Below are 26884 nucleotides of genomic sequence, written 5' to 3'. Positions count from 1 at the left end.
ACCCCCTGGGTTAGGTAGCACCAGGCCCCGATGGTATCGCCAGCATCCCTGCCTGGCCACGGAACACAGATCGTCCTCGAGAAAAATGTAACGTGCCACTGGCAGGCCACGTTCAGCATCAGAGAGGCGGCAGCTGTAAACACCCTCAGCAAACACGGCTGTCTCCAAACCTCACCAAGGAGCAGGCCTGAAAAGCACGCTTCCACTCACATATTGCTGTTTACTAAATCCTGGGTTGCCAGCTGCCTCCTTATAAAGGGAGAAAAATACAGCTGTAAGTGAGGTAACTACTACCCGCAAGCGTGTAACTCTTCATTCTGTTTATTGCTTGAGAATCCCTCCATATATTTAGGACCAAAATTAGCCCAATCGAGCAAAATCCCGGCTGAAATGTATTAACTGGCGACGCAGGATTTCTTTAGTGTGCAGCCTATGCATATAAACCTGGTTTGCTCCATTGTAAAGAGAAATGAAATCACGCTGCAAATAGCAATTTTAGCGAGAATCATTAATCACCTCCTACAATAAATACTTCTTTGTAATTCAACAGCGGTTCTGAAAGGCATTCTCTTGGAAAAGTCTGTGAAGACGCAAAGGATTTTCCCGGGGAAAAAAAAAAAAAAAAAAAAAAAAAAGTGGTCATGTGTAAAGACACAGCATCTTGGCTGTCTGCTAAAAAAATGTACACTCTCTTGCTGGAGATTGAACCGCGGACTGCAAAATACCCTATGGCAGATTATCGTCGTTTAAGGTAATTTTTCCTTTTTCCCTCCCCTTCCCTCTCTGCCTGCGCTGGGAGCGGGACGCTGCTCCTGGGCTGGGAGCCCTCTGCTCCCCGTCCGATACCGCTCGTCTTTACAATAACTTCGAAAATTACATCGTCCAGTTTAAATTCTCGCATTGTGCTCCCTTTGCTAAGGCAACCGGGAGTTCACCGAGAGGACAAATTTTCTATCCCATTAATTGTTTTTTTTAGAGGAGCAGACTGACCCTTCAAACCCTTGACCTTTAAAGACAGTATTCTTTTTAATCCGGCACTTGGACCTAAATGTCTCTTCCCCCCCTCCCTCTCTCCCGCTCTCCCAGTGTCTCTCACACACGGATTTATCTGCTCTGCCCACAAAGGCGAGCGCGGCCCAAAACGCTGGAAGTGGAAGTTTGTCAATATTTCAAAGAAAGACCAAACCACCTCGGAGTCAATTTGCTGGCCGCAGGGAACGCCACGCCGTTAACCCCGGTACCCACCTCCCCTCCACCCACCAAGAAAAATGCTCCATTTCCAAGATTCCCTTCCTCGCTTCTGCTGCAAGCTCTTGCTATACCTGGTGTTTTATTACACAGAGAACTCAGCTGTGACAAGCGCCTTGTGGTATTTAATAACTAGAGCCATCCTGCATTGGAGGATTACCCAATGCTGGGACTTTTTTTTCCTTTTCTTCTTTTTTTTTTTTTTTTTTCTTCAGGGTGCTTGCCGCCCCGTGGCCTTCTTGCCCGGTGTTTGTAAACGAGGAAGGGGCGGGGGGAGCCCTCACACAGGCAGAGGCTTGCCATGAAACTCCAGCCCCCCCTGCCCCGCGCTGGGGCACGATCCGGGCAGCCCCGGGCCCGCCCGCCGTTCCCACACCCCACAGGAGCCGCGGCCCCGGGCCCCTCCTTCCCAGGTCTCGGCCGCGGGGAGGCCGAGGCTCTTGCCGGCCCGCGGCCGGGTGGGACCCCCCCGGGGGTCGCCCTGAGACCGTGCCCGCGGGTACCCAAGCCCGGCCCACGCGGGTCCCCGTGCGGTCGGGGCTTCCCGCGTGGGCAGGGGAAGCTCCGCGGCCGCCTCCCCCCGGCCCCGGGCAGCCCTCCTGGCTCCGCCCGGGCCCGCGGAGCGGCAGTGCTGACCCGCGGAGGGGAGCCCGGGGGGTGCCGCCCCTGGTGCTCCCCTGTCCCCCTGCCAGCAGCTCTCAGAGCCCCCCTTCCCGCTGCAGACAATGAGGATATGGGTTCAATTGGCTAATTTGGGGTGGGGGTGCGGGGGGGGGGTGTAAATCTGCCCCACCTCGCTGTACAGACTGGGACAAACCCATGTTATTAGTGCCCAAGCGCTCTCCCTAGAAACTGAGGAGCTGTCAAAGCCAGCAGAGATTAGGCGACCCGAGTACGAGGATCCCTGCGCTCGCAGATAAAGGTGTTGCGTCTGTTCTGGGGGAGATATTGAAATTTTAATCTTTAGGGTCACGTGACTCATTAAATAATTAATGCAGATAGTCAGGAATGGATCTGTGGCCGTCAGTCCTCACTAGGAATGATTCTCTCAGAACTGAAACTCAACTCCTTATTACTGGAGTTTGTTTTTCTTTCTTTCTTTTTTTTTTTTTTTTTTTTTCCTTAAAAAAAATATCACCTGATTTATCTTGAAAGATTCTAAACTTCTTAAGCAAGCAGTAGGGTCTGTGTTGGTAAGTAGGTAGTGTGTATTTCTAGCTTGATGACTTTAATTGTTTGTGCTTGCTTTGTCTACTGAGCATTTGCTTAACAAGTTTAATATTTAAAAATGTTAAATCTTTGTTTTAGCTGCCTTGCGGTCACATTACGGCTTTTGGTGATTAAGTGTTACCGAGGCAAACACATTTGATAATGTTCTAATTCACACTGTGGAAGGCTGGGTGCCACGGTGCAGGAGGACCTGCTTTGTTCAATTTTCCTGGCGTTAATAAATCACCGGCTCCTAATGCAGGGCCAAAAAAGCAATGGAAAGGCAGTGAGCATTGTAAAGGAAAAGTCATGGGCGAATTTCTCTATGACTCATTAGTTTGAACGATTTATGTACGAACTTAAAGTGCCTCAATGAATATTAGAGTTTGGGATAACAACAAATTAAAAAAAAAATGTCATAGCTTTTGTAAAGTGCTTTATTGCTACTTAGCAACTCTTTCAAGAAGCAGCATAGTTTAAAGGACTGTGGCAGTGTTAAATATGGTGGCGTGACTTAACAGCTCCAAAACAAATAACAGAAAGTAGCTGGCACCGTTTTCAGATACACGCTCCATATTTAACACGAGTGGGGCAACCCAGTCACGACGCGCTTGATCGATGATTATTGCCATTTGTAACATGACTATTGATTAAGGATCAAAACGACTAAGGTACGAGTTTGAGCCTAAAATGCCAGGGGGTTCCCCTTGTACTGGAGCCGAGTGGAGCGAAAGGTAGAGCTAAGAATAACCCCAGGCAGCAGCGCCCGGGCTCTGCGATTGCAGATTGAACTTTCCATTTTCTTTTGTGTTTGCCAGTAGATTTTAACAGTCAGCGCTCTCAAATTTATGAGATGGCAATAAACAGCTTAGTAGGCTATTATTGCATGATTTTTATGTAGACTGGAGTTCAACACCAAATTTAAAATTATTAGCGTAATTATGGACTGCTAAATTACCAAAGCAAAGTCTCTGCTCGAAAAGTTCTCCCAAGACAGACTTAATATTTCCAAGGCTCAGATGACACCCTTCCGCAAGAACTGTGTTATTTAATTATTAACATTTACATTTACTGACAATTTTAAGATGCGTTAGATGGCTTTTATTAGCAAGAATGAATACGGGGGGTACATTATTATATCTGACAAATTCATATGTAAACTCGATTCAGTAAGTGGTATATGGATAATCTGACTATTGTCTTTTTGGATTGTGCAATATTGTTTATTTTAGGGAAAGAGAAGCCGTTCAGATTTTTTTCCCTACTTCAATGGCTCTCAGTGTGGATTTAAAAAAAAAAAAAAAAAAAAAAAAAAAAAAAAAAAAAAGGCGCTTTGGGCCCGATCCCGCTTCAGTGAGGTCAATTGTTAGTCTCTGATTGCGCTAGTGGTGGCAGGATCGGGCCCCGGCTAACCGTTTGAATAAAAGCCCAACCACAATACGCCCCGCATTTAAACTGGAACACTTTCCGCGTTTTATTCAGCAGAGATGAACACCACGACTTGTGTTTAATGTCTGTTCTTGATTAAATGATCCTAAACAAAGGTTTCCCAGAGGAAAATAAAGCAGACATTCATGTAACAAGAGTTTGGAATGACAATATTTCCAAACACTTGGAGACAGAAGGCATAGCTGTCTACGGGAAAGGAAAAAAAACCCACAACAACCAACACCAACCACACGCTTTTATTTCTCAGCTCTCCGTGCTCTTCACCCGGGTGGGAACCCACGCTCCGCGCCGGGAGCCTGCGCCCGCTCCATCCCTACCCGTCCCGCTTCGGGGCTCTCCCAGTGCACCCGGCAAACCATGTATTGCCTGTGAAGGAGCAAAATACTTCCCCCTGCACCCCCCGGTAAGGCACTGTTTGTTGCTTGTTTACAGGGAGCCCCGAAAAAAAAAAAAGCCTCTCGGCTGGGGCGGTGGAAGCTGGGAGCGCTTCAGCCCAACTCTGCGCAGCTGGAGGAGGTAAGAGCCGGGAAGCGGCCGCTGCTTGTGCGCCGATCGCAGCTGTAAGAAAGCCATTTGCCTAGTACCTGCATGCAGAACAAGCCTGATGGAATGAGACTGTTGTTGTTGTTGTTGTTGTTGTTGTTGTTGTTGTTGTTGTTGTGATAAATATTTAACCTAGCTGGAATTTTTTTTCTGGATTGGCTCTATTCATCTTCCGTGGGTAGTGAATGCGCGTGTCTGGGCAGACAAAGAAGTGTACGGGACCTGAGTGATCGCCATCCTTATAAAGGCATTGGGGACAGGAAGGATGCAAAGTCATTTGAAGAGCGAAAGAGGCTGAGAATTTCTTTGTCCACTCTTAGCTCCTTCCCAAATCAAAGGAGCGAGGCGAGGGAGAGCGGGTTGGAGCCATGTCGGTGTTGAATGGCTTATCGCGGCTTGTTTGTTTGCCTCCTCCTCCTCCAGGAGTTCCGCAGCCAGTCCTGCAAACGTGGAGTTCATGGGGGGGGTGTTAGAAAGCCTGATTTTTGTCTGAGTGTATGCCCCAGAATGGATCGCGAATAAGTTTCGGGTATTTGTCTGGCCTGGCCTGCTTTGCACAGGGCTGAGGTCAGTGCGTGGTGGTTCAGAGTTGCTGGAGTCCTTGATGTGCTTGGTCCTTTGGCAGCAGAAACGTGATGCTTTTCATAGTGACCATTTTCTTATGCCGGCCGCCGAGAGGGGTGGATTTCAGGGAATTAGCTCAAATTCCTGCTAGATTTACCTGCTTATTTTTGGACACTGGTGTACAATTAGTGTATTTTACTACCTTTTAAAAGCGGCCATAAATTACAGGACTACAAGGGCTCTTTGTGTTGGCTTAATGGGCTGCTTAAATCTTAACTACAAAAAGGCGCTGCAAATGTCTGTTCACGCTTGTGTTAGGGAATTAAAAGCCAAAATACGGAGGAATCTTCCTCCGGTGACATGTACCCACAGCACTGCGTGCAGAGGTATTTGGGATTCCTTAACGGACCCAGTACTGGCAGACTCATCTGATTCTGAGCAGAACTTCTCCCACAAGGGCACAGTCGATAGCTCTACTCTTTTTATCTGCTTGGAAGTGATCAAAGACCAACTTTATCTCTATCAGACGCACAGATGTAGGTAAACAGCTCTGCGTCCCAGCAGATTTCAAATCTTTCGAGGAAGGGAGGAAATAAATACTTACACCGTACGGTGATTCCCATTTAATCTCCACATGGGAGTGATAGGCTTACCTCTTAGCAACTGGCATAAAAGTAAACTTGAAAGACAGTAAGAATTCTAAATCTAATTATATTGAAGGTAACTTCAAATAGCATTAATGCTAAGAGCGGCTGTTAATGCCAGAGCTGGCACAAAGGGTCTCTCAACGAAGGCACGTTATGAACTCAGATCTGTTTGTTGTTACGGAGACTGGAATTTCAGTTCAGCTCGAAGCCATGTGTATAAAGCACAGAAAAATCAGTAGCAGACCAACTGATAAATTCCACATTTTTCTGCTAGAAACAGTGTTTCGGGTCTCTAAATCATCGAGGTAATAGAACACAATGTTGAATGTCCAGGAACAGGAACAAAGCAATACATGGAATCGCGGGGGAAATGTAGCGTCTGTGACTCGCAAGATCATTTGAATTTGTGCTTGAAAACTCGTAATCATGATACTAGAGCAAAGAAAGCTTTCTCCGAAATCGGCGGAAGGGAATAATTTTCAGCTGCGATCCGGGACATCATAAAGTTAGGCAGACTCCCCCTTCCGCCTTCCCAAAGCACACCCTGTGGAAGGTATTCACACGTCAAGAAGTTACTTTTCTTAAGAATTAATTAGTTTCCCCACTACATACACGAAGTTAATTGTTAAACAGTAGTTTTAGCATTAACTTCACCATTAATACTAATAAAGATGTTCATAGAAACAGGGTTTTGAAGCCAGTAGCCATAGCTAGCGTTAAGGCATTTAAGTTGACTTATGATTGTGATTTATTGCTTTTGTAGTTTCTATTTGCCCAGGACTGTAACTTCTAAAGCCATCTTTCTGCTTTTGACGCAAAGCAGTCGATAACTTTTTACAACAGCCCCGAGAAAGACTTGCTCTGCTTTTTTCATCGTCTGCTCCATTCTCCATTAATTTCAGTTTCGTTGTTGCAGAAGAACTTCTTTGCATGTTTCTTTCATGGGATCTCAACGTACCATGTTTAAAAGAGCCGTGAATCCATCTCGAGTAAATAACAGCCTTGGTTTATGTTGAGTATGAGGGCTGTGGTGTTACCAGTCGTGCTGATAGCTATAGACTTGGGCATGTCGTGATGTTCTTTCTTTTTTAAAGGTGTATAGTTTTTATTGCAGTTCTAAATGAGGGATAATGTATGTATAACCTGCTACTACCTTAGTCAATTCTATGTGGAAAATTGCGAATTCTCTCTCTGTTGTACTGTCATGCTGACTTTGCTGCAATGTCCCCTAGTACACACAGTTACTGATGGGTTTAAAGTCCAGTAGCCCACTTATACAATCTAAGAGAGAATATGTAAGGCTTGCCCGTAACGCTAAAAAATCACCTTAAAAAAGAAAATTCCTTCCATTCTGTACAATGAAGTGCAGGTGAAACAGTATGAGGGGGTATGCCGTTAGCTGAAAGTTTTCTTCCAGCTCATGGGGGATGGTGGAAAGATTTAGGCAAGGGTATATACATCACGATGCAAAATGCCGGAATCAGAGAACTGGACCAGGAACACGTTAAAAGCGTGAACTATCTGATTTTCTTTGACTCTTTCCAGAAAAGTTATGCGAGTTGAGGGTTTCTTTTGTTTGTTTAGCTTATTGTGTCAATAGCACAAGTTAAACAGTCTTAAGGGAAGATGTGGTGTGTTCGCACACAGGCAAAGCTGCCTGGCTCGCGGGCTGCATACAACTTTACTCTTTTTTTTTTTTTTTTTTTTTTTTTCATTTTTTTTTCCCCTTAGGCAGAGAGCTCCCCCTCCCCAATTTTTTTTTCGTCTTTAGAAACCTATAATTTTCTGCATCACTCAAACTAGCTGTATAGGAAATGCGTAAGCACAGGTTTAACAGCAAGGTCCCAAAAGGTTTTTCAAAATTCAGAGCTACGCCAGTGAAGGAAGGTGTATTCTTCATAGTGTGTTACAAGGACAAAAATCAACTAGCCTCTTAGAAGACACTCTTTTTTGCCTTTGTCAGGTAATTATAGGTCTTTTTAGTTTCTACAGGAGCCCTGATGTAACGTGTGGGAGTTGAGCAAGCCCTGTACAATGGCAGGGTAGAGGCGGCTGGGGGTGGGGGGAAGGCTCGTAATCGTGCCATTTAGAAGGGGGCTGGAAATAATAGTATTAAGATTTGGGCTTTCTTCGATGGTTGCAGAGGACGTGCGAGCAGAGTGGTGGGCCTGGGGAGCAAATGCCAGTTAATTAGGCTAAGTATCAAAGTGCAGCGTAATCCCATATTATAAGAAGAATTCCTCTTACCTTCCAATGGGCTTTGTGTAAAGAAATATTAGTGTGGGAGGAAAAAGAATCAAACCAATCCCGCCCCCCCCCCCCCCCCCCCCCAGTCATCTGCATCTCTTGGATTTTATTTTTTTTTTTCCCCTCGCGTAAAACTCTTCTATAACGTGTTGGGTTAAGGGTCTAAAAAGCAAAGGCTCGCGCTAAGAAACCTTGTTCCTTCAATGATTCCCTATTTCAAATAAAAGGATTTAAGTTGACGTATGACCACGTGAGCACATAATACAGCGCATTATTGTGGCATTTGGAGTGGAGACCCGGTCTGGCTCCGTCTGCGATTACGCTTTTCCAGTTTCTGTTCAGAGCAAGCACTGCTTTTATTATTTTTTTTTCCTCCTGCCCCCATCACCATCCCCGCAAGAGCTGGCCATTTCGCTGACAGCTTTCGTTCCTTATGGAAAGGTTATTGTCGAGCCGAGAGGACGAAATGCTTCGTTAGAAAGGATGGATTTTATTTTAAGGTATTTCCGTTGATTGTTCATTTATGTGGTGAGTTATTGCTGTTCGAGGCAAAGGTCAGTAGCAGAGTCTGGAGTGAGTGCGTGTGTGTGCGTGCGGGTGTGTGTGCACCCGGAGCCAGGCTGTTTCCCCCTTTGTTTCAATTTGCTGCGGTGAATATTCGACTCTCCCCTCTCAGCGAGCAGAGCAGGGAGAGTTTGCTGCTTTATTTATTTTTCTCCATAGATCCCACACTGCTCTTGATGGCCAGCTGCCTCCGCTCCAGCCCCTCGATTGCCATCTATATCGTTATTTATGAGCGGCTGGAGATGGGAAGCCTCTTTTATTGGCGTGAACGGATTTTTTCCCCCTTAATTTTATTTTCTTATATTATTTTATTTTTATATTTTATTATTTATTTTATTTGTGTGTTTGTTTATTTATGTATTTGGGGAAGTCGGAGAAAACGATGCGGGGGGGTGTGGGTGGGTGGGATGCTCCTCGGTCGGGGTCGTGCTTGAGTGTGCGGCGGCGGCGGCCGTTGTTGTTTTATGGGTGTTTGTTCGGCCGCTGCCGCTCCGTAAATCGATGAGCATGCGATGGTGCTGCCATTTTATTTATGATGCTTTGGTGGTACTTTGTTTCCCGTACGCGGAGGACTGCATGGGCGCTCAGCTCTGTGGCAAAGCTTTCCCTTCCCAAGTGAGCCAAGGCACTCCTCTTTATTTCTCCGCGGTGAGGAGTTGAACCAAGAGTCAGCCATGGCTTCTAACAATAAATCAGCCTTGGAAATGTGGGGTTTTTTTCCTCTCTCTCTGAATGGGGATCTGGGAAGCGAGAATAAAAAGGGGAGGGATGGAAATTATCTTCTAGGAGAACATATACTAGTCCTAAATTCATATCCATACTGTAGTTTACACAAATATAGATATATCCGTGCGTATAAATATGTAAATATTTGCACATACTTATAAATATGTGTGCGTAGCTATATATAAAGAATGCACTTTAAATGACGAAAATAAAAGGTTACTTGGCTACCCGAGCCGGGCAAAGTGCTACACAAAACGAGATTTCCCTGGTGTGCCCCGGCTTTGGGAAAGGTCGGAGCGCGGGGGCTCGCTTTCCTCCAGGTCACTCCGCGCCTCTCGCCTATTCCTGTTGTACCATTTTGTGCCCGGTTACTGGGTGCTTATAATTGCTCATCTCCTAAGGGGTCAGAAAGAGAGGTAGAGAGGAAGAAAAGCGAACGATGATAAAAACTCCGCTGAAAGCAAGCAAACAAAAAAGGTTATTTCCACTCGGAGCTGTTGGCAGCCGTTCTGCAGAGACCTGCAGGGCGGAGGTGTTTGGGCTGGTTTCTCGCTTTTCTGCTCTTTAAGCTGCTCTCAGAGCAGAACTGACCCAAAGAAACGCTATTTCCCCTTCTCGCCATACTGAAGGACGTTTTCCTTTCTTAGACGCGGCGTCTTTCTCTCTTCGGCGAGGGGAGGAGAGCTGTTTCGCTTCCAGCTGTGTGTCTAAAAGCCAAGGTTGGCTTTGCCGTAGTTTTAAATGGGCCAAAACGTGCCTCAAAAATAAAGTGCAAGCTTTAATTGCAGCTCAATTACTTGGCAGTATTTCCTCTGATTTATGACCCAGTTCGGATGCACATTGTCCCAGTTAAAACACTAATAAATATTACGGTCCTGCTCTAGAGCAAAAGAAAGCAAGAAGAGTTTTGGAGGAGAGGGAGATTTCTGCGAGTTGTGTACATAACTTCAGTCTGTTGAGCAAATAGCAAAGAGTCCATTGCCATTCTTCAGCGTTAGAGAATGTAAGCAATAATTCAGATTAACCACGGCTTGCTTCGATAATCCAGTCCTTCTCTAAGGTAGCTAATATCCCCTCTTAACTCCCTAACGACTTGGACAGGCACCACTTCCAGAATTGGTCCCCTTCTCCAGCAACTCCCCGCCTTGCTATTTCATCCTTAAGAGATCCCCCCAAATCAGCCTTGAATTATGGTTCTGCCTGCTTCCATTTCGGAGCATCCAAGGACAAAGCGCTTTACAGGCATTATTTTATTCGGAAACTAGGAGTAATTCCATGGAAGGGGGGGTGAGGGGCCGGGGGCTGTTCCCGCAGAGCGGGACCCTTCGGGAAGAAAAGGCAGCTCATTTCTGACCCGGGAATCAGCCCCAAACGCTGCCAGTCCCTCCCCGAGCTGAGCCCTATCGCTCTCCGCGGAATGGAGCAGAAAGAAAATATTCGGCCTCTGGGAGGGAAAGACAGATAAAAGCAGCGGGGATCTGTGCGTTGGGACACTTATCCCGAAATCATAGGAGACATTAAAAAAAAAAAATCACCTTCTCATGTTTAAAATGACCTCTTTGGGGAGCGAAGGGGCGTGGGGAAAGGGGACTAATAGGCGAAATCTCGCAAAATACTATTTGCAGGCAGTAAGACGAATGGAGGAAACACTTCAGTATTCCTATGAACCACTTCGGTTCTCGCGATTAAAGTCCCTTGCAAATCCCTCTAGTTTTAAAAAGACCCCCTCCCCCCCTCCCCGTCCCCGCTCTTAAATACAGACATGTAGTCAGAATATCCCGCTGGAGATCGCTCCAAAGTTTAAACGCGCTCCTAGGAAAAGATCGCCCAGGCTTTCGGCAGGGCTCCCCAAACCGGCAGGTTCCCCGGCGTCCGCAGGTTTTTGCAGTCCCCAGCTCTCTCTCCCTTGCCAAATTCTCCTCTCCAGTCCGGGGGGCTCCGTCGGGGCGCAGCGCTGCCTCTCGCTATTTGGTCGGACAAGAGGGCGAATGGCAGATCAGCAGTTTCAGAAGAAAGTGTGGGGTTGATTATTGACTAAAGAGACTTTTTTTCTTCCGATGCAACATTCAAGGGATTGTTTGAAGCAAAACGCATACGCGGGATTTTTGCCTCTCCTCCTACGCTGCCCGCTTCCCCTTTCATGTGGTGCCTTCTCACTTATGCCATAAGGAGCAAGTGTTTTCTGTTTTAGTGCTCTGTTTACAGCTTTGGTGCATGAAGTCATAAATCTTGCATAGCCATAAATGACAAAAACCATTGGTATGCGTAAGAGGCCACCCCAGCCTTATAGCGCTTTTTATTTCTCGCTTCCCCCTCGCTTTGTTTGTGCTTTAAGATGACGCCGGGCTCCCTCGTGCTTTAAACGGACTAGTTATATTTTTAATGCCTTAATTAAGGAAGTAACGCCAAATTTACACCTAGGGATTATTCGGAGCCTCCGCTTAATAGATGGAGCCCATAGTCCAGCTAACGGCTGCCAGAGGGGCAGGGGTTGCAACTTTATTTAAGTTCTCGTTTGCACGGTCGCTGCCGTGTTTCTGCTGCAGGGAAAGGGGGGCACACCACCCGCACCTCCCAAAACCCGGGGCGCCGGAGAACTAGGCGAGCGCCTTCCCCAGCGCTGCCGAGGAGCGGGAGGCGAAGGCGAGCTGTGAGGCGCCGGGCCCGCGTCCCCACGGGGCTGCCACCCACGCGTCCCCACGGGGGCTGAGGGCACCCCGGCCCGCCTGTGCGGCACATGTGTGTGTGTGTGTGTGAGCGCCTCTGTGCTCGTCCTGGGCGCTGGGGATATTTGGGGGAGCGGGGGGCGGGGGAGTGGTGGGTGTCTTTGTATACATCTGTGTGTGTGTGCGCTCACGCATGCATGAGTTAATAATTAGTAACCCTAATGATTTCCAGCGTGGCTCTGAAAGCGTTGCCCAGAGCGGGGATCTTGGTGGGCTTCGGTTGGCTCTCCGGACCCAGCCCCGGCTCTCCGGTCTTTGCTCCCCTCCCTGGGACTCAGTCGGGGCTTTGCGGGGCTCCCGGCGGCGGGAAGCGGCAGAGGGGTTATTCCGCAGCCGCCTCCCAAGTCCACCGGTAAGAGGGACAAACTCGAGCCCCCCCCGCCCGCAGCACCCCCGGAGGCTGGTGAGAGCGACCCTTTGTGAGCGCCGTTTGTCTTCATTAGCATAATTTTCCTGGACTTTGGTGACGCCCGGGTGCGGGGGGGGCGCACTCCTTCACTGCCGCGCTCCTCCGCTCCCTCCCCAGCCCCCACCCTGCCTCAGGCTTCCCCAGGCGGCCGCCTTTCTTTCTTTCTTTCTTCCTTTTCTTTTTTTTTCTTTTTCCTTCTCACCCCCCCACCCCTCCACTCCCCCTCACCCCCCCTTTCTCCTTTCCTCTCTCTCCTTCCCTTCCCAGAGCAGCCCTGGGAAACCTCCTTGTCCTTCGTGCCCCGCGCAGGGGGAGCCCGGCACGCCGGGGACCGGCTCGGGGCAGGGTGGGCATCCTGAAGCGGGTGGGGAGCGGGGGAAGAGGGTGTCCGGAGCAACCGTCCCCATCCCGTGCGGGGCAGGGCTCGGCCCTCCCGGCCGGGGGGTGCCGGGTGCGGAGGAGCTGAGCCGGTGCCCACCCCGCGGCCGCAGGGACCGGGCTGGGGCAGACAGCCCCTGCTCCCTGGGTTGTGTCGCCTCCAAAAAAAAAAAAAAAAAAAAAGAGAGAGAGAGGGAGAGCGAGAGAGCGAGCATGCTGGCTTCCGCCTCAGTCGTCAGAAGTTAAGGTAAGCAGGCCACAAATACGCTGCTATCAGTCGTGAATGGCGGAGTTTATGTCCCAGTGATTTATGACCGTAGACTTAAATGTCGGTTCAAGAAGAGTTCACAAGCTGGGGCTTCCTTCCAGGCAGTGACTGATACCCTTACACTTCGTGTTCAGGCAGCTCTCTCTCCCCCCCACCCCCTTCTCTCAACTTTGTCTTTATCTTTCAGGAAATCTTTCAGGGGGGCTGCCTGTTTTTTCGTCCTAGAGTCAGAGTTTGGGGCTCGGCTGGGAGTTAAAGGGCAAAGATCTGGTGTGCTTGGGAAGGGGGGAGGTGGAGGGAAGGAGAGGGTAGGGGAGAGCTGAAGTGGGGAGTGGGGGGAAACGGGGGGGACTTGCCTCCCCCAAGCGGCTTTCATCGGCTGTCTCCGGGCTGTCTGGAATGGGGGGAGAGAAGCTGGAAAAGGGCAGAGAGGTGTATTGCACAAATGGAGATGGAGCCGGTTAAATGGGCACTGGAAAAATTGGGGGGCCATCTGTGTTTGTGAGACCTCGCCTTTTGTCTCCGAGGCGGAGAGAACTTTTCCCGTCCCAGGCACCGGGTGGGGTGGCAAATTTTTCCCCCGCCACCCTCTCCCGTCAGGGCGCTGTTATTATCGTTACCGTTGTCGCTCTTAATCCCGCTATTCCCGCTTTCGCCAGGAATGGCCGGGCGCTCCTCAGGTTACCCCCGCTTCTCTATAACTTTGTAGGAAGTGATTAACTTGGCAAAGCCAAAGGCGGGAGTTGATTTTTTTTTTCCCCCCTCGCTGGCAGGCGGCCGAAGCTTCAATAATATTTTGCCTTCCGATTGAAGTTGCCTATTGTCTGCGGACAGGCGGCTGCGGGAGCAGCGCACTCCGCATCCCCGTCCTGCCTACACCAGCAAACTTCCAAGCGGCCTGGGGAAGGCGAAATATTTGATGTCGCGATCATGAAAGGCGGGTGCCTTTGTGAAATCACGGCTGGCTCATTATTTCCTCATTCTCCTCTGGTAGTGGTGTCTATATTCTCTCTTTCAAAGGAATTGAGAAAAATCACACCAGGCCTCGATAGCGTCAGGAAGAAGAGGCGAGGAGCTGGAAATTGTGTCCACGCCTCAGATCTCCATCGGCTTATTAGCTTAATAACATCCAAAGACCTTGATTAGTGCAATAACAGGGTAGCCGCCCTGCTGTAGGTGTGTTACCTTCATTTTGTTACGATCTAACAAAGGGAATACTGTTTTCTAAGAACTTGTATAACTTGAAAGGCGTAGAATGAGCTCGTTTGGTGCATGTGTTGTGTAAGGCTTTTCGCCCCTAAGCATTTGTCCTCGTTAGATGTTGGGGGGGGGGGGAACATTCAGCTGCTTAAATACAGGGAAAGTGGCAAAAGAAACGAGAGTTCTTCTGATCCGAAAAGTCGTGGTTGTTTGTCAGCAATGGGGTAGGGGGACGGTGAGGAACACACTTTAATTTCTGAGAACAATATGGGTGCCCGTGGAAGAGCTCCTAGATAGGAGATTACGCACAGGTCTCCTCGTTAATGCGGGCGATTCTTTAAGTGTTTATTTTCAAGCAGGTGACCAGTAGACTTTAATCTGGGGGGAAAAAAAAAAAAACAAAAAACCCCCAAAAAACCCACAACAAAACACCAGAAAGAAAGAAAGATGCGGGACAAAAGGGGAGGGGGGGAGGAGAGGGATTCGCCCGGGCAGGAGAAGCATTCTCTGGGTTTGTGTCCACCCTTTCGCCAGCCAAGTGACCCTCATACATCAAATTACATAGCAGTTTCCAAGACAGAACCTATTATCGCTAAGTTGGAAGGAAAGTTCAAGCCGTGGTCATGGAGATGAACGCTGGTTTTTCAGGTTCCTGGTGTGTTTTTTTCCCCCAATCCATCATGTTTTAACAGGTAGGATCTGGCTGATTCCACGAAAAGTTAGCGTCTTCAAAATAACTGCTGAAAAAACCCAACCAACAGCCGCCGATGCGCCCAACTTGCCCCTGCTGGCCTCGCTGAAGGGGCTTCGCCCGGCGCCGGGTACAGCCGGGGCTCCCGACCCGCCGGCGGGGGGGGGGGCGTGTGTGTGTGTTGGGGGTGGGACGCGGGGCGGCCCGGGGGGCGCTGCGGGGGCCGAGCGGGAGCCTCTGCGGGCGGCGGCCGGGACTCACCCGGGCTGCGGCCGGGGTGCGTGACCTGGGCGGCCCGGGGTAGTGTGCGAGCGCGGAGGGGAGAAGGCGCTCGCTTTGTTTATTTTCCTACCGAGCATTTCATAGACAAGCCAAAATCCATCACCTGGGATCGGGGTGTGTAAATATCCCTGGCTAATAAACCTTGCCGCCCCGCTCCTGCCCCCCCGCCACATGGAGACAGGAACAATCTCATGTATTTCTTTGAAGTTGTATGGAGAGCCGTAACCTGGAAAGAAAGGCTAAAAATAAAACGACGCTGGTTATAGGAGAGGGTTTGATCCTAGAGCTGGAAGGAAGGAACAGCCCAGCCTCTTTGCATTACCGATTCCTCGATCACCCTTATCTCAGAGACTGGCATTAAAAAAGTCTCTCGGTGATAAACGATCAACCCCCTTGCCATGCGGTGCCCTGCTCTGTTTCTTAAGAAGAAAGGAAGAAAAAACCCTAGAAAGCCCCTATCCCGGTGCAGCAAAGCACATATTTGTAGCTGCCAGTAAATCCAGGCAGCTTTTATACCAAAACGCTCTGCGCCTGAGGCCAAGTCATGCTGCTAAATATTGCTGACCACTTTTTCTTTTATGGCTTTCATGTCACTTAGCTATTGAAAGTAAGATGGATTTGTACCATTTCTTCACCCTGCTCTGCTCTCCCCACACCCCAGGTCTGCCCGGAGAGGCCATTGGAGGAAGAGCGCCACGTGACAGAGGGGTGCCAATGTTATTCTCCAAGGGTGTCAAGACCCTGTCAGTTTGCGAAATAAATATTGGGAAACAACGAAATGCAAAAAGCGACCTACTACGACAGCTCTGCAATCTATGGTGCCTACCCCTACCAAGGAGCAAATGGTTTCACTTATAATACGAGTCAGCAGCAATATCCTCCATCTTCATCACTTGTGGAAACTGAGTACCACCGCCCCGCGTGCTCTCTCCAGTCCCCTGGCAGCTCTGTGTCCCATCACAAGGCCAATGACATCAGTGAGAGTTGCATGAGGACCCTCCCCAGCCAGCCTCTCCAGCGCCCCGTCCTCACTGACTCACAGGCCCCACCGCAGCCGCCTCCAGCCCAGCAGGCGCAACCTCCACCTCCATCCTCTGCCTCACCATCTCAAAATGCCAGCAGCAACCCTGCCCCAGCCAACCCCACCAAGAGCCCAGCTCTTAACTCACCCACCATGTCCAAACAGATATTCCCGTGGATGAAAGAGTCTCGGCAAAACACAAAGCAGAAAAACAGCAGTTCCAGTTCAGGTATGAAACATGTTCCCTCTCTCCCTGGGTACCCCTGGATTGGCCACACGTCCGGCGGGGAGGAAGGCAGCCCTGCTCACCTTCAGTTGGGGGAGGGAAGGGAGTGAACTTTTCTCTTGTCTGAGTTGACCCCCTTGAGCTTTTGGAAAGCGGTTGCCACCACTTGCAAGGGGAGCTCAGCGAACAAACCACCTCCTGCAAAACTTCCCCAGCCTTGCAGGATGGGTCTGAAGTGATTTTCTTTCCTAGTGGCTAAACCACACATGCCCTCCCGCATCTATTACATTTCCTAGGTAATCCCCCCTCCAGTAAATCATTTCAGTGCGGAGCAGCCCAGGCCTTAAGCCAGAGGCCTGTCCCAAGTACTCTGTTGGCACGGTGCTGTTAGATTAATAAGACAGTGACCTATCTCTGCTGAAGTGTAACAGGAATAAAATAGCTCATAATCATGTGCGGGCAGGATCAATGCCCCGCATGCAGTCAGAATCTCTTCCTATTTTAACAAGCTGATTGGCAAAGTTACAAGCCTGGTAAACAAAAATCATTCTGGAGTGCCATAAACTTCAGCCCATAAAATATTATTTGAGGGATGGAAGTGTATACTAATGCTTTTATTACTAGAGGAAATCCGAATCAATAACACCAGTGCTAGTCCAATGCCCAGAAGTTTGGCTTGTATTAACCTCTTCCTCTTTTCCTCTTAAATGTGCCTTGGAAATAGAGTCCATAACTTTAGCAAATGTCTTCGCCAGTCTGCTTTTTAAAGCCCTGGTAACACTGCTGTTTACAGCCTTCCATATCATGTATTTATTTTATTAAAAAGCAGTAAATTTAAATAGGTCTGTATGCCTATACACAAGCCTAACCACCGTATGTTCTCATGTATATTATACTTCCCAATCACTACCATATGTTTATGCCATATGCTAGATGTGACAGAAACACTACATTGTCAATTATATGCTTATATGTTATAATGTTATACTGTAGATACCTAACTTTCAGACATCTCTAGCTGGTGTGTATATATCAGGGTTTTTAGAAAAAGGGGGCCGCAGGTCTTTACAGCAATGGGGAACGGCTAGTTCTTGAAGACCCTGATCCCACCATGTTAGCAGAGCCATAGGTTTACCTTCAGAGTTTCTAAACTGTGCTGTGTTCCTCTGAACCTTTCTTACTCCTTCGTGCAAAGCTCAAGGTATGTTGCATGCTGTCATTCTTCAAGGAAGCAAGTATGGTCATGTAGTGACACTAATGAGGTGAAGGAGTCTATTGAGTCTTGTAGCTTGGCATGGCTGAGCTCGTGCCATGGGGGAGTACTTGCTGCACACGTGCGTGTCCATCTCGTGTCCAAGAGCTGGACTCTCCAGGTGCTGGTGTGGTTGGCCATTGTCTCTGGTTGCTGTGTCTGAGTTTGCCATGCTGATTGTGTTCTTTGTGTGATTTACATAGGTGAGAGTTGTGCTGGTGATAAAAGCCCTCCGGGGCAAGCCTCCTCTAAGCGAGCCCGTACAGCTTACACAAGTGCCCAGCTGGTAGAACTGGAAAAGGAGTTCCACTTCAATAGGTACCTTTGCAGGCCACGAAGGGTAGAGATGGCTAATTTGCTCAATCTCACAGAAAGACAGATCAAAATCTGGTTTCAGAACCGCAGAATGAAATACAAAAAGGATCAAAAGGGCAAGGGCATGATGACCTCTTCAGGAGGACAGTCCCCAAGCAGAAGCCCTGTCCCTCCAGCTGCTGGAGGGTATCTAAACTCTATGCATTCTTTAGTAAACAGTGTCCCCTACGAGCCCCAGTCGCCTCCGCCATTTAACAAGCCTCATCAAAACACTTATGGCATCCCTGCATCCTATACCGCTCCTCTTAATAATTGCCCACCTCCTCAAAAGAGATACACGGGGACGGCAGCTGTGACACCTGAATACGATACTCATCCTCTTCAAGGCAACGGTTATGGGAATCCACATATACAGGGAAGCCCCGTCTATGTAGGGGGCAACTACGTGGAGACCATGACCAATTCTGGGCCTTCCATCTTTGGTCTAACTCATCTCCCTCATCCTCCCTCTGCCAACATGGACTACAGCGGGGCTGGGCCAATGGCCAACAATCACCACCATGGACCTTGTGATCCGCACCCAACATACACAGACCTTACCGCTCACCATCCTTCTCAGGGAAGAATTCAGGAAGCGCCCAAACTCACCCATCTGTGAGAGACAGGAGTCACTAAGTGGAACACCAAGCCCCCAAATTTTGGGAAGTATTCATCCTTTCCCTTCACTCTCTCCTCCCCCCCCACCATGTGCCCTCCTCTCCCCTTCTCGATTCTTTTGTTCGTTTTGGTTTGTTTTGTTTCCTTTGGTAAAAGCGTTTTCTAGTTTATGTGACGTAGCAATATTTGTTGCTTGAATTGCTCTATAGTTTCACTAGTGGATATTTATCTTCTTGAACTGTAGCCTTGTGTCTCACTTTGGGAGTATGCAGAGGCTTTATACTTTACCTTCTACACTTTTATCAAAACAGGGTATATGAACAAATTTTCTATAAAAGGAATTCTTAAATGTGAATTTGTTCGTACATGATTGATCCCACGGGGAAGCAATTTTTTTTATTGCACTTCTTTTAAATAGCGAGAAAGACATCAAAAGCGCTTGGACAGGGACTCCCTGGACAATTATTAATACGTGTAAGTCTTTCAATGTGTGTATGCTGGTGAACATTCAGATTTATTTATATTTTTGTTTTGCAAACATTGAATAATCTAAGTGTTTAAAATTTTATTTATCCCCATTTGTTCATATTTATATATATATAAAAATTCTGTACCCTGAATATTCAGGAGGTATTTACCTGGCCATATGTTAGATGGCATATCGGCACGCGTAGGAAATATCATTTGAAAGGAAACTATAACTCTTTTTATTGAAAATGGTGATGATGGTGATGACGATGCAATAAAATCTGGGAAAAAAGACCACGGTTTGAATACTTTATGCTTGTAACATCCAGCTAGGCGGAAAGCGTGTGAAGCTGAAAAGGCTAGATATGTTTTGAAACTTATACATTCCTTGCTGCTCACGTTCTGAAAAAAAAAAAAAATAAAGTTTTTATTCTGAATAATAAAGAGTTAAGAACATGTTCTTCGCAGCGCAAGGGAAGGGAGAGCCCTTCATGACGTGGGGAGCTGGGAAACTCGTCTGTAAACTCACACGAGGATCCGCTCGCCCACCCGAGGGCCCCGCGACGCCTTTTCAGCATTTCATAGATAGGGCGAGGGCTTTTTTTTTTTTTTTTTTTTTTCTTTCCTGCCCAGCGGGGTTTTTCTGCCCACGGCGGCGGCCGCCTCCTCCTGCGTCCGCTGCGCGGTGCCCGCCCGGCGCGGAGGGCAGGCGGGCGCGGATCGCCCCCGCCCTGGCGCTGCGGTGGGGACCGGCCGCGGAGCAGCGCGGGGAGCGTCCCCTGCCTCCCGGGCAGGCCAGCCGGGGGCGGGAGGGGGTGTGTGTGTGGGGGGTGTGTGTGTGCCAGCCTGCGTGTGGAGCACATGGGCACGGAGCTCAGGATACAGCCCCGCGTGTGCGCGGGCGCGGAGGGGCCGCCTCGTCCCCGGCCTCTCCCGCTGGGGAAGGAAGGGAACCGTGAGGGAGCGAGGCGGGTAGAGCAGCCCCCGGCCAAACCCCAAACGCGGCTGGGGGTGGGTGTAGAGCACTGCTGAGCACTGCTGCCTCCGGACAGGGCTCCTTCCATCCTCCTCCCCCCCCGACCCCCCCCCCCCCCCCCCCGGCCGCCGGTTTTTCTTGTAAAAGTGGGCTTTTTTTCTTTTTCTTTTTTTTTTTTTAAATTTTTTTTACGTTATTTTGGAGTTGTTTCATTTTTGCTGAGCCTCCTTCCCTCCCCACCGCAGCCTGAGGCTGTGGGGGAGGGGAGCCTTGTGTTCCCTCTCTTCCCGCGGGGGTGTGGATGTGTGTGTGCGGGTGGCTGTGTTTGGAGGGGGGGGCACACGGTTCTGCAGAATGGCGACTGTCCCGGCTCCAAACGGGCACCCGCGAGGGTCTCCGGTCCGAATCGGCTAGAGGTGGAAGGCAGAAACCCGCAAGCATACGCTTAAATCCGATTTTTTCTTCCTTTCAGGCAAAATTTCCGTAATTTTTAGATTGAAACTCGAAAGATAAATCAAAATGGACCTTAATAGACTCGGTAAAATATACCCCTGCACGTTTATAAAGACATATTCCTATGCTGCGTAGATAATAACGCACGCTATTCACCATCTGTATCTTTTAGAGCGCAGAAAAAAATGTCGCCATTTTGGTCTCATGCTGAAATATTATTAATCTTTGGGCTTTATCTTGTTCCCAGAATCATCCTTGCCTGATGGTGAAACATCGTCATGCATCCATGAATCTATATAGAGCTTTTCTGCATAAATAGATAAAGCATGCTCAATCAAAGAAAGGGATTGCAAATGTATTTATACCGTGCTGTTTATTGTATATGTAGATATGTAACCGTGGAAGGAAAGGTTATGTAGTCTGACTTTTTTCATTGAAACCTGATTATTACCCAATACAGACCAACGACTAATTATTATTTTGTAGGCGAAGGAGGCATTTTTGCAACATTGCAAGACATTGCTCGTTTCAAGTAAGTGCCCCTATAAAATTCAAGCCGGCCCCCCACCCCTCGCATCAGTTAGGTTAGATACAACAAAAGGTAACGGTACAGTCGGTGATTCTTACTGTGTGGCTCCTTTAGCACCACGAATTATTTAGGAAAATGTTCAAAGAGAAGGAATTTGGCGTTTCACACCCCCCTCCCATTCCGAATAAATAAAAATACAGGCGATTTTGCCCCCTTCTTTCCAGAAACCCTCTTCAACATTTCCTTCGGAGCCTGTAGGTTGCAAAGAATAATTTGTATTTTTGCATTTAAGATTCACCCGATTAAAAGACCCCTCTGGAGGCAGCAGTAATTGATTTGCCCAAGAATTTCGCGTCCCCTCTCCAAAGGTTTTGTTCCAGGTGGTTTTTGTATTAGATTGACCACAAGAAACAAATGTGCAGAATAGAGACACCCACACAGGTTTTACTCACAAAGCCTGGTTAAAGTCCAAACCTCTCTCTTTATTATTTGTCATCCTGCTGTTAATCCCAATATTTTCCAGAGTGGGGGAAAAAAAAAAAAATTAAAGAAAAGAAAAAGAAAAGCCCGACCCCAAGGTAGGCAGTGAGAAGCAAAATAAAACCGGACTTTTCCCACAAGCAGCCCAGTCCTCTGCCAGCATATTTTAAAAGCAGCTTTTTTCCTTGTTTACTTGCGTTTCTTGCTCTGCCTCTTTTCTCGGCCACATTTGATCTTGGAAAGAGCAAGAAGCTTTAAATGTGTTCTTAAGGGCCAGTAGCTGTCAAACCTTTTGGCGGCCAAGATTGATCGCGCGCAGACACCACCAGAGCTTTGTTTGGACTAAAAGCAAGAAAATTAAACCCCTTGCATTTTCCAACAGCATCGATATTTGTAAGGCATCCCTTTTGAGGGATTAAATGACAAGTCTCGTTCTATATTTTATTTAAACAAGCAACCACCAAAAAGCCCATTTAAAGCCTCCCGGCCCCTCCCCTCCCCCTCTCTCCAATGCCTTCGCAGATATGCCACATCTTGTGGGTGCATTAACTTAAAACCGATTTTTAAAATGCACTTCGTGCAGTCTGGACGCAGACTGATCCGCTGAGTGTTTGGGGTCTTGTTTTCTTTTCTAGTCTTGCCCCCCCTTTTTTTTTTTTTTTTTTTTTTTTAAATCACGAAGACGCTTGCCGACACTTTATTTTTTTGGCAACTCCGAAAATAAAGCGAGACGGCACCGCATCGCGTTGGCGATGGTCCCTGGCTCCTCGAGGACGCGGAGAGCGGCTCGGAAGCGCCGTGTCCCCCCGGGCCCCGGCGCACCCCACCCCGCCGGGCATCCCGGGCTCCGCGGGAAGGCAAGTCCCGTCCGGGCTGCCCGGGGCGGCTGTGACCATAGGATTCATCAGACTGGTGATTGTGGTCATCATTGTCATCGCTCTCCCTCTCTCCTCGGTCTGGTTGGAAAATTGTGCCCAAAGCATCCAAATTCGGGACTTGCCTCGACCTTAGCCGGGGCGACCGGAGACGGCGGCGGCGAGAGCCAAGCGTCGGAGGCGAATGCCGTTTCTCAAGTCACAACCCCGCAGCATTTTCGCTCTGCCTGACCCCGTGAAAACAAACCCGCTACCAGCCCATATATTTCCTGGTAATCGAAAATACTCACCAGACCCAGCCTACTACGGTTATTAAGCAAATTATGCCAGCAGACGGGAGTATCGTTTGCAAGCTAAGGCACAGGATTTGGGTTTTTTTTTTAAAGAGCCAACAGCCAGACGCGTTTGCAGCCTCGCGATTTGGCTCGCCCAGAGAGGTACTCCTAGGGTTATGTTTTACGGTCCAATCCCGGGAAGTCAACTGGAGAGGGAAGTCATGAAGCACAAGGGCTGCTGCCTATGTGACTCTTCCCCTAGAAGCAAGGTTGCTGAGGAAGATCCTGTTAAACAATGGCTTGGCACCGGCGGCCAATTGTTCTCCGTACTGTACACCAGATAGCCACCAAAAAAAAAAGAAAAAAAAAAAAAAAAGGAAAAAAAGTAAAAAGGAAAAAAGAAAGAAAGGAAAAAATACCAAACAAGGGGAAAAAAAAAAAAAAAAAAAAAAAAAGGAAAGAAAAGGAGCCCATCGAGGCTGAGTCGGGAAGGAGAAACTAGTTTTGGAGGAAGTGCTATTCCTAGGAAAAAATCAAGACCCTCTGCTTCAGACTCCTGCCTGGGTGCAACTTCTTATGCGGGGGCCTGGCGGTGTCAAAACTTTGAAGATTAATGGATTACTTTGCTAATGACTCAAGGCGTCAGATTGAGGTGCTTAAATGATTTGTGAGGTGCAAAGCGTTTTCCTGACAGTCCCAAACAATGAGAGAAGAGTGTGCGGGTGGAGGCGAGGGAGGCAGCAGGCTGCAGGACAAGCAGCCACACACACACTCACACACACACTCTCGCACACACCACACCACACACACACTCGCAGCCTCTCACACAAACATATCCACGCACACGCACCCTCCCCCCAGCCCCGATCATTTCAGATTAGGACGCCAAGGGGATAGATACTCGAGATATCATTTCCCTCTTTAAAAAAAGTGTAAATAAAGCCTTTCTGGCCCCCAATGAGGCGTTCCTTCCCGACTTTTTTGGATCAATCAAACAGACAGTGGCTTCTTTTGATTAAAGCCCAAATTGTCATTGGGCAGAGGCAATCATGTGACAGCCAATTCGGTCCAATTTCAACCTTGTCTCCATGAATTCAATAGTTTAATAGTAGCACGGTCCCCATACGGCTGTAATCAGTGAATTAGAAAAAAAACACCCCACCAGCGATCTTCTATGCTATATTTTTTTCTCCTCTCTCTCCTTTTTCCTGGGCCTTCCCCCCCCCGAGCCCCCTGAATCCGAGGGAACTTTTTCTCCGCGGGGGCTGCCAGTTGAAGGCCATGAATTTCGCATTTGAGCGAGAGATCGGTTTTATCAATAGCCAGCCATCGCTTGCTGAGTGCCTGACATCTTTTCCCCCTGTCGGTGATACATTTCAAAGTTCATCAATCAAGAACTCGACGCTTTCACACTCGACACTGATTCCTCCTCCTTTCGAGCAGACCATCCCCAGCCTGAACCCCGGCAGCCACCCTCGCCACAGCGGCGGCGGTCGCCCCAAGGCGAGCCCCCGCGGCCGCAGCGGCAGCCCGGGCCCCGCCGGCGCCCCACCGCCCCCGGAGTACCCCTGGATGAAAGAGAAAAAGGCGTCCAAGCGATCCGCGCTGCCGCCCGCCTCGGCCTCCGCCTCAGCCGCTGGACCTGCCTGCCTCAGCCACAAAGGTCAGTCCAAAGACTTGCCGCCGGCCCCGCCGGGCCGCTTTTTTGGCTCCCCGCATCCCCCCGGCTTCACGGGGGGACGAGGCGGAGGGGCGGGCGGGCGGGGAGGACGGAGCTGGCGGAGCTCTCTGGAAACCCAAACTTTCCCCAAACTTGCTTAATGCGGGATGATTTATTTGAGTTGGAGCTGACCTCTCTTGTCTCGCCGTCCTAGAGTTAGGATATTTGACAGTAATGAAGAGTGATAGATTGCTCCCGCTCAGCTAAGCAGCTGATGCATTAATTATAAATTGCGGTATGGCTAATATAAAGTTTGCTCTGGTGTGGGGAGGTTGGGGAGCTGGAGGCAGTGATTTTGCGGAGGTGGCCGAGGGGCACGCAGCACCGGGCGCTCAGCAGTGCAACACAATGGGTTTACTGCATCCAAAGGCGGCCATTTTGTTGCAGTTGCTATTTTATGCTATATGGACATATAGATATAGACACATACGTGCAGAGAGAGCACTCCCCCCCCCACCCCCCCAACCCCCCGGGATGCGATGTGCTCGGGTGCTGAAATTCAATCCGTGCATTTATCTGTTTTGTGTGTGCGTGCGTGTGGTTTTGCTTTCGTTGTTCTGGCGGTGGTGCTTTGGGGTGCGTGTGGTGGTGGTGTTTTTCTTTCTTTTTTTTTTTTTTTTTCTTTTTTTTTTTTCTTTTTTAACAGACCCCCTTGAAATCCCCGATAGCGGTAGCGGTGGATCTAGGCGGCTGAGGACGGCTTACACCAACACGCAGCTTTTGGAGCTAGAGAAAGAATTTCATTTCAACAAGTATCTCTGTAGACCAAGGAGGGTTGAGATTGCAGCCTTGCTGGATCTGACTGAGAGACAAGTCAAAGTCTGGTTCCAGAACAGGAGGATGAAGCACAAGAGACAGACCCAGTGCAAAGAGAACCAAAACAGCGAAGGGAAATTTAAGAGCCTAGAGGACCCCGAGAAAGCAGCGGAGGAGGAGGAGGAGGAGAAATCCCTCTTCGAGCAAGCCCTCAGCAACGTCTCCGGCGCTCTCTTGGAGCGGGAAGGCTACGCTTTCCAGCAGAATGCCCTCTCCCAGCAGCAGGCGCAGAATGCGCACAATGGCGAGTCCCAAACTTTCCCCGTTTCGCCTTTAACGAGCAATGAGAAAAATCTGAAACATTTTCAACATCAGTCACCCACTGTTCAAAACTGCCTCTCAACAATGGCCCAGAACTGTGCAGCTGGCCTGAACAATGACAGTCCTGAGGCCCTAGATGTCCCTTCTTTACAGGACTTTAACGTTTTCTCCACAGATTCCTGCCTACAGCTTTCAGATGCAGTTTCCCCCAGTTTGCCAGGATCTCTGGACAGTCCCGTAGACATTTCTGCTGACAGTTTTGACTTTTTTACAGACACACTCACTACAATTGACTTGCAGCATCTGAATTACTGAGAAATTAAAGACGTCCTCTCCAAGGGTCCTACTTTCTCTTCCTTATTCTTCTTCTTTATTTTTCCAGTGAATTAATTTTATTTGTTTTCCCTCCCTTTTCCTGGTCAGTATTTTCTGTTTATTACCTCCCTCTGCTGTGCCATTTTGCCGTTTCTTACGAAGTTTTAGTTGTGTTCGATTTTAACCTAGCCACATTCTAGGTCCTTCTATGAAAGCAATATATGAGGTCTGTAAGAAAGTGATCATATAGGAATTGTATCTTCACTTTCTTTTTATTTTTGTATTGCATTAGGATGCGTTGTCATAAGTATTTTTGGTAGAATAAATTCTTGTTTGCTACAAGGAGCTTTATCTTTTTTCTTTCTATTTCTCCCTCTTTCTTTCTCTCTCCTTTCAAGACTGATAACATGACGGGTGTTTCTCCCCCTCCCTTCTACTCTTAATTTATTAATAATCGAAATCCAACATTCTGACTATGAGCTCTCCCCTTTTGGCAATGTAGGACATTTAGAAGAGAGGGAAAACTCGTTCAAATTCTTTATTGCAAGGGTTCTCACAAGGGAAAAAAAACAAAAAAAAAAACAAACCAAAGAAACTAAAGCCATTCACAGCTTTGATGGAGACCTCTTCCTTTTAATGTACAAATGTAGCATCTTATCTCCGTGAGGATACAAAGCTTGGAAATGCTGAGCTGTAACAAAAGCATGAAGGAGCACTTTCTCTGTTACAGGCAAAACATGAGAGACTCAGCAGGATAAGCGGCTCCTGCAGAAACCAGCCTGTTACACACACGAAAGGCTGCTTTTTTTTTTTTTTTTTTTTTTTTTTTTTTTTTTAAATAATTCTGTTTTTCTAGAAACCAGTGCTTAGCAGCCAGCAAGTTGTTTGAGGAAGCATATCTTAAAAAAATATCACAGCTCACAGAGAGTGCGCTTGGGTACTTCTCACATGCTGAGCGATCCAAGAAATCAGCCCTAGAAAGAGAGGAAATGGAGAAGTTAGTGCCTGTAAAACCAGAAGAGTGGTAGAAACGCAGGGTGGGGGAAAAAAAAAAAGGCATTTAGGGAGGAATCAGCCTCTCCACTCGGTCTTTT

At 48.4% G+C, this 26884-nt stretch overlaps 2 protein-coding genes across 4 annotated transcripts; both read left to right on the top strand.

Moving 5' to 3' along the window:
• Positions 1-15929: 15929 nt before the first annotated feature.
• Positions 15930-18623, top strand: HOXA3 (homeobox A3). Of its 3 annotated transcripts, XM_086468123.1 has the most exons (3): positions 15930-16175; positions 16206-16401; positions 17854-18623. In XM_086468123.1, exons 1-3 carry the CDS (start codon positions 15930-15932, stop codon positions 18621-18623), a joined length of 1212 nt encoding a protein of 403 aa, XP_086324249.1. The 3 variants fall into 3 exon arrangements, with proteins under 3 accessions (XP_086324249.1, XP_086324248.1, XP_009949135.1); XM_086468122.1 differs by having other exon boundaries at positions 15930-16395; XM_009950833.2 differs by having other exon boundaries at positions 15930-16401.
• A 5336-nt stretch (positions 18624-23959) lies between these two features.
• On the top strand, positions 23960-25790 carry HOXA2 (homeobox A2). The gene is made up of 2 exons (XM_086468250.1): positions 23960-24341; positions 25045-25790. The coding sequence occupies exons 1-2, from the start codon at positions 23960-23962 to the stop codon at positions 25788-25790; spliced, it is 1128 nt and encodes a 375-aa protein (XP_086324376.1).
• Positions 25791-26884: the final 1094 nt, after the last annotated feature.

The sequence above is a fragment of the Leptosomus discolor genome, chromosome 7 (genome assembly GCF_034619465.1).
Source record: "Leptosomus discolor isolate bLepDis1 chromosome 7, bLepDis1.hap2, whole genome shotgun sequence".
NCBI classification, from domain to species: domain Eukaryota; kingdom Metazoa; phylum Chordata; class Aves; order Leptosomiformes; family Leptosomidae; genus Leptosomus; species Leptosomus discolor.
This window is presented reverse-complemented; position numbering and strand designations above follow the sequence as displayed.